Source organism: Photinus pyralis, unplaced genomic scaffold (genome assembly GCF_008802855.1).
Source record: "Photinus pyralis isolate 1611_PpyrPB1 unplaced genomic scaffold, Ppyr1.3 Ppyr1.4_LG10, whole genome shotgun sequence".
In the NCBI taxonomy this organism is placed as follows: domain Eukaryota; kingdom Metazoa; phylum Arthropoda; class Insecta; order Coleoptera; family Lampyridae; genus Photinus; species Photinus pyralis.
Window position 1 is genome coordinate 15,409,461 of NW_022170250.1, and position 11,373 is coordinate 15,420,833.

The 11,373-nt window shown below is 39.6% G+C and overlaps 2 protein-coding genes across 3 annotated transcripts; both read left to right on the plus strand.

Annotated features, from left to right (window-relative positions):
* Positions 1-479: 479 nt before the first annotated feature.
* Positions 480-2,206, plus strand: LOC116161858 (probable cytochrome P450 6a23). The gene is made up of 3 exons (XM_031475331.1): positions 480-1,645; positions 1,698-1,946; positions 1,996-2,206. Exons 1-3 carry the CDS (start codon positions 592-594, stop codon positions 2,157-2,159), a joined length of 1,467 nt encoding a protein of 488 aa, XP_031331191.1. The 5' UTR covers positions 480-591; the 3' UTR covers positions 2,160-2,206.
* Positions 2,207-6,394: 4,188 nt separating this feature from the next.
* LOC116162346 (general odorant-binding protein 57e-like) lies at positions 6,395-9,341 on the plus strand. Of its 2 annotated transcripts, none has more exons than XM_031475963.1 (2): positions 6,395-6,439; positions 8,771-9,341. In XM_031475963.1, exons 1-2 carry the CDS (start codon positions 6,407-6,409, stop codon positions 9,128-9,130), a joined length of 393 nt encoding a protein of 130 aa, XP_031331823.1. In that variant the 5' UTR covers positions 6,395-6,406; the 3' UTR covers positions 9,131-9,341. The 2 variants fall into 2 exon arrangements, with proteins under 2 accessions (XP_031331823.1, XP_031331822.1); XM_031475962.1 differs by lacking the exon at positions 6,395-6,439 and adding an exon at positions 8,607-8,715.
* Positions 9,342-11,373: the final 2,032 nt, after the last annotated feature.

The following is an 11,373-nucleotide window of genomic DNA, read 5'->3' on the forward strand; positions in this document are numbered from 1 at the left end:
TTGTGAAGAAATCCGTCTGAAGGTGAAAGGGAATTGGCACACTCCATGCAAAACTACACTCAAATTGGGCGTTATTCACATATTTTCGAGGCCTCGGAAAAAGACGCATATCCTGTACCCAATATTGCCTGATAAGTTGATTAAACGATCCTCGGCTAGTACACATTTTCTAAGAAATTTTTTTGCGTGTTTGGTACTGATGAACCCTTCGAGCCTGGACCTCGTGAAAATCTACGGTTTTTACTCTGATTCGCGCATGCGCCGGTAGGTGCCGCTTATCTGGTGCCATACATTAGCGTTTAACTTGATTAAATGGCCATATCGCTTCAGGCACCAAGGGTATTTTCTGTATTAGACTCAGTATAGGTGCAGTATCACAAGTGTAATTGGTTACTAAGATCATGTTTTTTTATCGATCGCAATTAATCTAATTAATGTTGATATTATAAACTGAAACGCTATCTAGGTTATCGCAACCCGATAAACACTATCGTTTCGTCTGGCAAGTTCGGACACATAATAATTTGTTTGTTAACAGTATTATCTTGTCTTCCTTCACATATTAGTCTATAAACACAACACAATTTCAATATGGCGTTAATGTTAATTATTCTATTAGTTCTATTAGTATACAGTTTATTCTTTCTTCGAAGTGCTTACTCCTACTGGCAAAAAAGAGGCGTCTACACATTCCGTCCAACGCCTCCATTTGGGAACGCAATCGATTTGGTCCTTCAAAAGGAAGCAATCGGCGTTAACATTCAGAAATTCTATCAACGTTGCAGAAAGGAACGGATACCATTTGCCGGCTACTATCTCTTAACGAAAGCCATCTTCGTGCCCATCGACGTTGAGTTAATTAAGCGGATCTGTACCACTGATTTCGACCATTTCACCGACCACATTGGACACGTAGACGAAAAGAACGATCCGCTAAGCACGTATTTATTCAACTTGAAAGGTGATCGGTGGAGAACCGTGCGGTCGTTGATGTCACCTTCATTTTCCCATGGCAACGTAAAGAGGTGCTGCGAAACTGTTTTGAAATACGCCGAACAATTAAAGGTATTGTTTGGCGGAATGGTTGGCAATTTGGAAGGGGTTAATGTAAAGGAAGCATGCGAAAGGTACACAACTGATGTGCTGATCTCATTTACGTACGGAATCGAAGCCGGTTTCTTAGTCGATGCGAATTCAGTCTTTAAAAAGTATGTGGAATTGGTCTTTGGTGCGGGTTGGAAGCAGTCCCTGCGATTGATGTTAAATATAATTTTCCCAGAGATGTATTCACTATTAAAACTGAAGGTCTTCGATGATGACCTCGCCCGATTTTTTACCGATCTTGTTTTTCAACGGGGTGGCGGGAAAATCGACGATACCCGACGCGACGTGCTCCACAACCTAACGCATGCTGGTAGCAAAAACGACTTGAGCATGAGCGAAATCGTGGGGCAATGCTTTGGATTATTCCTAGCAGGAACTGAAACGACAAGTACCGTGATAGCGTTTACTTTGTTTGCGTTGGCTTCTGATGAGGACGCTCAAGAAAAAGCCAGGAGTGAAGTTGTGAAAGCACTGGGAAAACACCAAGCGATCACTTACGAAGTTCTCAAAGGTCTGGACTACACCGACAATTGCATTTCAGGTGAGCAAGCTCTTTAGGATGACCACAACCCCAAAATCTTTCCACCTTGCAGAAGCTATGAGAACATTCCCACTTGCCCCGATAAATACGCGCATTTGCTCCAAAGCGTATAACGTTCCCAACTCCTCGGTCACTCTCGAAAAAGGGACCAACGTCTTTATACCACTCCAGGGGGTTTACATGGATCCGCAATATTTTCCAGATCCGGAGAGATATAACCCAGAAAGATTTGCGGAAGACAATACAGAAAACGACACCTCGGTATTCTCGCCGTTTGGCCTAGGTAAACGCCAATGCATCGGTAAACATATTGAATCCTTTTGTACCAAAGTGAAAACCACCTTTCACAGGTTACCAACTAGGAATACTGCAAATCAAGGCGGCCATTGCTGTGCTATTAACCAATTTCAGGTTTACAGTCCATCCGGATTCTCAGTCGCCAATTAGGCTCAATCCAATTTCTTTCATTCCTCTTCCCGTTGTACCATTTAAGCTTAACGTCCATAAATTGTAACTTCTCATTTATCATTATAAAAAATAAAGGCTTTAGAATTAAAAAAATATTGTAATGTTCACTATATGAAAATTTACACATGCACCGCTTCGTAGCGAAAGTGAACGAAAGTATGTCTGGCGACAAGAAGCGCCATGATCTCTGTTTAAATCCGAGCACACGAGCACCATTGGAAGCGAATTTTGTTCATTATATTCAGTGCGAACCGACTGTCGCAATACAAGGTAAATTCTCTTCAATTAGCATCAATGAATTGTATTAAGATGCAATATTTGCAAGCAGCTATAATCCTATACAAATATGTGTGTCTGGTATGAATAAATGCAACAGATGAGAGCAATGCTCCGGAACGGCGGTCATTGGAAATGGAATTAAGGGTTCATTAATTCCTCCTCTGATAATTGACTCATATTTTAATGGTTTGGGGTTGGTTTTAAAACGTTTACCACGACTGACAGTAAGGTTCTGTGAGAAGCAGACCTAGAATGAACCACCTATTATAATAAAGACATTATTTATTTATTGTCCCTCATGTTCTAGGCCCTCACCAGGCTTACGCCCAATTACAGAGTGACCCACATATTGCTTTTTTTTAGAGCCTCCAACTTGGTTCTGTGAACCACTGTCCATTTCAACCCCTAATACCAGTCCGCGTTCTTATAGGTAATAGGTCCCGAGTACTGTCATTTATGCGTTCGCTCGTTAGACCGATATTAAAAGGGGTAGTCAACGAAAAAAATGTGAGCACTTGCTCTCCTCCCGTCTCCACACTTATCGGGAAACAGATGGTTTTTTACGTAACTTGACACAATAAGTATGACGCAACGGAATGTTTTGCATCTTGGACCCAAACGCTTTCGTAGTAAGAATTTATTAAAACGCGAACACCTGCAACGAAACGGAAAAAGGAGGCCGTTGTTCTCCGGCCCCGGACCTTGTAGCGGTTTCGGCTGAGTTCCCTTTACGAGTAATGAAGTAGGTAATGTATAAGAAAGCATTATTCATTAACTCGCTATCTGAAAGTGGCCACGTTCGTTAGTAGCGTGCAATTATTGCGATTTATCGGAAAAAATTATCGTGACAAATTTGTTATTTTAAAAGCTGGTTGGTCCTATAGTTAAGAGCTGAGTGAATTAAAAAGAGTGAGTGAAAGAAGAAATTCAGTGCCAATATTCTTCGCTGAAAAATGATAATAAAGAGAAAACGTACCTTCACGTCATCGACTATCAAGAAACCATAAGGAGCCAGTAGGAACAATTGCAGTAAGAAGAGGTATTTTGTCCCCTTGAGAGCCTGTTACTTTTTGCTACGGTTTTAATATAATGGGGGATTAAGATTCTAGAGGTCTTTGGTGTCTAACCGAACTCCGAACACAAGGAGCGAGTAGAGACAATAATTACCGTTTGAGATCTGAAGAGGTATTTTAGCTCCTGTTACAACTTACTAAGGTTTCCAATATCACGTCAGATTAAGATTCTGAGAGGTTTTTGTCTGGACTATCAGGAAACCATAAGGAGCCAGTAGGAACAAATACAGTTTGAGATAAGAGGAGGTATTTTGTCCCCTGGTACTTCTTGCTAAGGTTTTCAATATCATTAGGTATGTCGCCTTTTGTGACTTTCGTCACAAAAACCGAACTATCAGGAAAGCATACGGAGCAAGCACGAACAATTACTGCATGAGGTCAAAAGAGGTATTTAGCCCCTGTTACCCTTTGCTAAAGTTTCTAATGTCACAGGCGATTATGGATCTAATAGGTCTCTCGTAACTTTCGAAACAAAAACCGAACTATTAGGAAACCATAAGGGGCAAGTAGGAACAAAAACTGTTAGAGGTCAGAAGAGGTATTTCAGCGCCTGTTACTTCTTGTAAGGGTATACAATATCACTGGGATTAAAGGGTCTTTGGTCACTTTCGTCATAGAAACCGAACTATCAGGAAATCATAAGGAGCGGGTAGAAACAATCACTTTTAGAAATCGGAAGAGGTATATTCACCCTTGTTACGTACGTGGTGCTAGAATTTTCCTCACTGGGGATTAGACTTCTAGGGGGTCTTTCGGGACTTTCGTCACAAGGATTGTTGGTGATCAGAAGAGGTATTTTAGTCCATGTTACTGCTTGCTATGGTTTTTAATATCACTGGGAATTAAGGTTCTAGGAGGTGTTTTGTGACTTTCGTCACAAAAACCGAACTATCAGGAAAACACAAAAAGAGACAAGTAAATACAAAAGCTGTTTGAAATCAGAAGAGGTATTTGAGAGCCTGTTACTTTTTGCTACGGTTTTTAATATAATGGGGGATTAAGATTCTGGAGGTCTTTGGTGTCTAACCGAACGCCAAACACAAGGAGCGAGTAGAGACAATAATTACCGTTTGAGATCTGAAGAGGTATTTTAGCTCCTGTTACAACTTACTAAGGTTTCCAATATCACGTCAGATTAAGATTCTGAGAGGTTTTTGTCCGGACTATCAGGAAACCATAAGGAACCAGTAGGAACAAATACAGTTTGAGATAAGAGGAGGTATTTTATCCCCTGGTACTTCTTGCTAAGGTTTTCAATATCATTAGGTATTAACGTTCAATAAAAACCGAACTATCAGGAAAGCATACGGAGCAAGCACGAACAATTACTGAATGAGGTCAAAAGAGGTATTGAGCCCCTGTTACCCTTTGCTAAAGTTTCTAATGTCACAGGGTATTACGGTTCTAATAGGTCTCTCGTAACTTTCGAGACAAAAACCGAACTATTAGGAAACCATAAGGAGCAAGTAGGAACAAAAGCTGTTAGAGATCAGAAGAGGTATTTCAGCGCCTGTTACTTTTTGCTAGGATTTTCAATATTAATGGGGATTAAGGTCCGAGAAGGTCTCTCGTGGTTTTCGTCACAAAAATCGAACTACCAGTAAACCATAAGGATCAAGATCAACTTTCGTCATAAAAACCGAACTATCAGGAAATCATAAGGAGCGAGCAGAAACAATGACTGTTTGAAATCAGAAGAGGTATTTTTAGCCCCTGTTACTTCTTGTAAGGGTATACAATATCACTGGGATTAAAGGTTATTTCGTCACTTTCGTCATTGAAACCGAACTATCAGGAAATCATAAGGAGAGGATAGAAACAATCACTTTTAGAAATCGGAGAAGGTATATTCACCCTTGTTACTTGGTGCTAGGATTCTCCTCACTGTGGATTAGGGTTCTAGGGGGTCTTTCTGGACTTTCGTCACATGAACTGGACTATTAGGAAACCATAAGGGGTGAATAGGCACAACCTCTATTTGAGATCAGAATTGTTACCTCTTGAGTTTTGAGTATAACAGAACTGCGGTTCTAGGTATTTCGTGAAGTTCGTCATAAAAAGCAATCTATCAGGAAAACATAAGGAACAATTATTGTTTGAAATCAGAAGAGGTTGCTCCTGTTACTTTTTGCTGCATTTTGTCTAGGGTTTCAAGAGCATCCTGATTTTATTATGATAGAATTATGCACGTGTGCATGCAGAACAATTACGTAATGCAAAATTGCGGTCATGGTGACGTCAAAAACTTTTTATCTTTAGACGTACGAAAACCGGATAAAAGTGCAAATATTTGTCGCTAAAGTTAATATTTATATTGAATTTGTTTTTTATCTAAAAAACGTCTAAAGTTTTCAGGTTCTGTCCGTATGTTCGTACCGATCGTCTCAATTTCTGAAAAACATGCCACTCTGGTGATCTCTGCCTTAAAACACTTCAGGTATCTATAGATAAAGCGACTAACATAAACATGAACGACTGCTTGCAATTGAATTGCAAATTGTTCAGTATCAATCAAGTTGATTATTAACCCACATAATTAAGCGTTAATTATCGTAAGTGTTAATCACATGATAAGATTATGGGCGGTACAATCGCACCTTGTTCGGATTTATTTAGAGTATTTCAAATTTGGAATTACAAGTAGCGTCAATAATGTTTCGTTATCATTTACTTCAAATTGTTTACTTTTATCCACTTGCTCCCTTTGAACCGTCCAAAACAGCAATTAACCATTGGACTTTTACAAAATTTCGTCTTGGAAACTGCGAACATTTAAAATTACGCAATCTGACGCACATGCACAGTTGACCCCTAGGATTGCGTCTATTTATGGTTAAATATATTGTTATTGTTTATCATTGATCAGAGAGAATCAACAATTCGAATTTTAGTGCCACAAATACGATAAAATCTATCTCGCCTGCTACTGGAATTAGGGAAAATGATACCTAATAAAAGAGGCTTGGGACTCGCGGTACGTGTAGGTAATTAACCAATAAACTTTTGTCAAGGGCGTAATTGCGTAACATGCACAAAGTCGAGATTTTGAAAAACAATTCGCACTCATTAGCACACAATAATTAATTATTACAAAAGCGAGGATGAGAATTTTGACGCTTCAGACACACCCGTCGTTGTTAGGTAAAGTCTCAAAAAGTTGTTTCGGTTTGGACCAGCTAATTTGCACTGGCCACTGACATGCAAAAAAATTATTTATTATCTATTTATCGTTACGTAATCAATTGGCACAAGGTCGACAGTTGCATACGATTTTCTATTCATTTCAATGATGAATTGCAGTTTAAATGGCTTTAATTAGCTGTCTTGATTCGATACGCATATTCTCTTGGTTGCGAAACCGACACCAATTAATTGTTCAAGAAAATATGTTTTTAAAAAAAGACAAATACAGACGTTTTTAAAAATTGCCTCCTCTTTATTTCACTTCTGCATCGATCTTGAGACCGACACAATTCAATCCGCAAATAAAACAGCAAAAAAAAGGTTCTTGAATAAACAGGTCATATTTCATATTTTACTTGACGGCGACCTGATGGCGCCTCGATGTAGCTCTGAAATATTCGCTGCGGTAGGCGCATTGGAATATTTCACATTGTTCAGCTTCAGATTTGATCACATCTGGAATATCTTTGGTAGTGCGTCTGACGCGCTTACCACATAACCCCCCCCCCCCACCAGAGACACATTCTTCGCACTATTTCTTTGGAGAAAAATCATGATAGTATTCCAGACTAGTTTTGCTGAAGATTATGTTACCGGAGGGTCTGGGGGGGATGGAATACCCCCCCAACAAAAAGAAAAGCGAAATCCGAAAACGCCCAGCAAAGAGAAACTCGGAGAACATATTTCCTTTATAACCATCAATGCTCTCATGGTGCTTTAATGGAAATGGGAACGGAAGTAACGCATACTGGGGGGTATTCCATACCCCCCAGACCCCCCGGTGACAAATTCTTCGCACTATTTCTTTAGAGAAAAATCATGATAGTCCTCCACACTAGTTTTGCTGAAGATTATGTTACCGGGGGAGTCTGAAAAACCCCCCAGCAAAAAGAAAAGCGAAATCCGAAAACGCCCAGCAAAAACTCGGAGAACACATTTCCTTTATAACCATCAATGCTCTTATGGTGCTTTAATGGAAATGGGAACGGAACTAACGTATACTGGGGGGTATTCCATACCCCCCAGACCCCCCGGTGACAAATTCATTGCACTATTCCTTTGGAGAAAAATCATGATAGTCCCCCAGACTAGTTTTGCTGAAGATTATGTTACCGGGGGGGTCTGGAAAACCCCCCAGCAAAAAGAAAAGCGAAATCCGAAAACGTCCGGAAAAGAAAAACTCGAAGAACACTTTTCCTTTATAACCTTCAATGCTCTCATGATGCTTTAATGGGAATGGGAACGGAACTAACGTGTACTGGGGGGTATTCCATACCCCCCCAGACCCCCGGTGTCACATTCTTCGCACTATTTTTTTGGAGAAAAATCACGTTAGTCCTCCAGACTAGTTTTGCTGAAGACTATGATACCGGGGGTTCTGGGGAGTATGCAATACCATGTTAGGCGATGTCAATGTACCATATGTACGTTCGTCGTCTCTATTATCTACATAAATAAAAATGAATGTTTGTCTGTCTGTCTGTCTGTTATGTCTGCCTAAACCGTTCGTCCGATTACGAAGAAATTTTGGGGAATGGTTGGAAGTATACCCACGAACTTTCTGGGTTATTAAAACGCTTTCCAAAATTCCCACGGGAACGGGAACAGGGAAAAAACGAGATTTCACAAAAATGGTCATGGTCCTATCAGAAAGGTTACGTTCAGCTGTTATCATTAATTTGAGTTTTAAGTTCATTGTATCCCCATCGTTTGTCCTGTCATCCAACATAATTAATTAAACTGTTTGTGTTATAATTTTCCACTCATTTAGTACAACAATGTTTTATTATTAAATATTGTTTTTTTGTAGTTTATTTACTTATTATTGTCTAAATGTTACTATATTTTCTATTATTGTGTGCTCTCGCAACTCATAAAATGTTATTTTTTTTCTGAAAATGTAAAGTTTATGCCCTTCTGTTGGGCAAATACACATATTATTGTTTATTATCGCAGTATCTTGGTACCTATAAAGGTTATCTTGGGCCGACATTGTTCATTAATGTTCTGATGATGAGAATAATCGTGTTGTGCCTTATTTTACTTTTGGCAAACTGCCATGCCCAGGTAAGTACCTACATTTCTGATATTTTCCACAAAGAAAACCGCTTTGTTTCCGTAGGACAACAACTTTGTTGAGGTTATTTCCGAATACAAAGATACAATTAAAGAACACCGACTCAACTGCCTCAAGGAAACGGACACAATACCGAATAAATTGGAGAATTTATTGAACCATGGTGTTTACGACGCGATCGACGGTAACTTGAAATGTTGTCTGCGATGCCTGTATTTGAGATTGGGAATATTTGACGAACATGGCCGGATTAGTGAAGAGACGATGAGGGAAACTTCGGGAACTGATAGTTTGGAAATTCAAAACGCTATAATTTCAAACTGTCGGTTTAAAAATGCCAACCTGTGCGATCTAGCCTTCGATATTAGCAATTGCACGTATTACACCGTCAAAAATTTCTATTAGAAATATAAATCACGGCTTAGGGGCGAATTTTAGATAAAAACTGTAGGATATAGACACTAATTATACTTGATGTTTCTTATACAAAAATGTTTGTTGAATAATCTGCCGTATACGGGGACAGGTAAAAAAGTTATCGGACCTAAGCTCATTTTTCAAATTCGAACACCCTGTTTATTAAATCTAACAAGATAGCATATTATCCTCTTTTCAAAAAAAAATTAAACTACAAAAATTGAAATAATTAAAAACATTCAAAAGTCTTTTTGAAATTGTGTTTCTTTAATCATCTGAACTTTTTTTAAATCTTTTTTTAATATCATCCAGTTCTGTTTTTTATCTGACCCCGTATGCTTGTTCTAAAAACCACAGGTTATTCATCGATGATTGTAAAGAGACTTTTCTAATAAACATTTTTCTGTATCTCGAATATTTGATTTTTTGATCTTTCCCCGTATTTCTTAAGCGTGCAAATGTCTGCAACATTTTATTTTACCATTTTAAGATTAACCTAAAAATAGCACGTGACGCTCATATTATTTTTTGGATAACGGAGAAATATGAATGGAACTAACGTGTACGGGGGGGGGGGGGGGGGATCTGGGGGGTATGGAATACCCCCAACAAAACCAAAAGTAAAATTCTCTACCGCCCAACAAAGATTAACTCACAGAACACATTTCCCTTATAACCAAGAGTGCCCTCATAGTGCTTTAATGAGACGGAAATGGACCTAGCGTATACCTGGGGGGGGGGGTATTCCACACCCCCAGACCCCCCCGATAACACATTCTTCGCACTATTTCCTTGAAGAAAAATCATTACAGTTTTCCAGGCTAGTGTTGTTGAAGATAATGTTACCGGGGGAGGGGGGGGGGCTGGAATACCCCCCAGCAAAACGAAAAGTAAAATTCTATACCGCCCAGCAAAGAAGACTCACAGAACACATTTCCCTTATAACCATCAGTGCCCTCATAGTGCTTTAATGAGACGGGAATGGAACTAGCGTATCCTGGGGGGTATTCCATACCCCCCAGAAACACATTCTTCGCAGTATTTCTTTGGAGAAAAATCATGACAATTTTCCAGACTAGTCTTGTTGAAGATAATGTTACCGGGGGGTTGGAATACCACCCAGCAAAACGAAAAATAAAATTCTATACCGCCCAGCAAAGAAAAACTCACAAAACACATTTCCCTTATTACCATCAATGCCCTCATAGTGCTTTAATGAGACGGAAATGGAACTAGCGTATACTGGGGGGTATTCCATACCCCTCAGACCCCCCGGTAACACATTCTTCGCAGTATTTCTTTGAAGAAAAATACATGACAGTTTCCCAGACTAGTATTGTTGAAGATAATGTTACCGGGGGGTCTGGAATACCCCCCAGCAAAACGAAAAGTAAAATTCTATACCGCCCAGCAAAGAAAAACTCACAAAACACATTTCCCTTATTACCATCAATGCCCTCATAGTGCTTTAATGAGACGGAAATGGAACTAGCGTATACTGGGGGGTATTCCATACCCCTCAGACCCCCCGGTAACACATTCTTCGCAGTATTTCTTTGAAGAAAAATACATGACAGTTTCCCAGACTAGTATTGTTGAAGATAATGTTACCGGGGGGTCTGGAATACCCCCCAGCAAAACGAAAAATAAAATTCTATACCGCCCAGCAAAGAAAAACTCACGGAACGCAGTCCCTTTATAACCATCAGTGCCTTCATTGTGCTTTAATGAGACGGAAATGGAACTAACGTATACATACCCCCCAGACCCCCCGGTAACACATTCTTCGCAGTATTTCTTGGGAGAAAAATTCATGACATTTTTCCAGACTAGTCTTGTTGAAGATAATGTTAACGAAAAGTAAAATTCTATATCGCCCAGCAATGAAAAACGTATACTGGGGGGAGCGGGGGGGGGGCATTCCATACCTCCCAGACCCCCCGGTTCTACATTTATTTATTTATTTTGCCTTTATTTTGAGTGGGCGGGGTTTTTCCGCAAATCAGAATGGGGCTCTGAATCTAAACCTTTTTGTGGAAGATAATGATAGTGCCCATCAAAGGAATACTCAGGAGACACATTTCCTTTACAACCGTCAGCGCCCTCACGGTACTTTAATGGGAATGGGACTAACGTTGTTTTCGTATTCTCTTAGTTGCAAGAAATACCGAAAAATGTTTATTACAAAAATTTCTTTAACCTGCCATTTTCGAAATAAGTATACGAGGTCT

Excerpts from the sequence above, each read along its gene's own strand:
- LOC116161858 (XM_031475331.1), top strand. The coding sequence starts at position 592 with ATGGCGTTAATGTTAATTATTCTATTAGTTCTATTAGTATACAGTTTA. Across the intron at positions 1,646-1,697 it reads CACCGACAATTGCATTTCAG|AAGCTATGAGAACATTCCCA; the intron begins GTGAGCAAGCTC and ends TCCACCTTGCAG. Across the intron at positions 1,947-1,995 it reads AGGTAAACGCCAATGCATCG|GTTACCAACTAGGAATACTG; the intron begins GTAAACATATTG and ends CACCTTTCACAG.
- LOC116162346 (XM_031475962.1), top strand. The coding sequence starts at position 8,659 with ATGATGAGAATAATCGTGTTGTGCCTTATTTTACTTTTGGCAAACTGC. Across the intron at positions 8,716-8,770 it reads TGGCAAACTGCCATGCCCAG|GACAACAACTTTGTTGAGGT; the intron begins GTAAGTACCTAC and ends TTGTTTCCGTAG.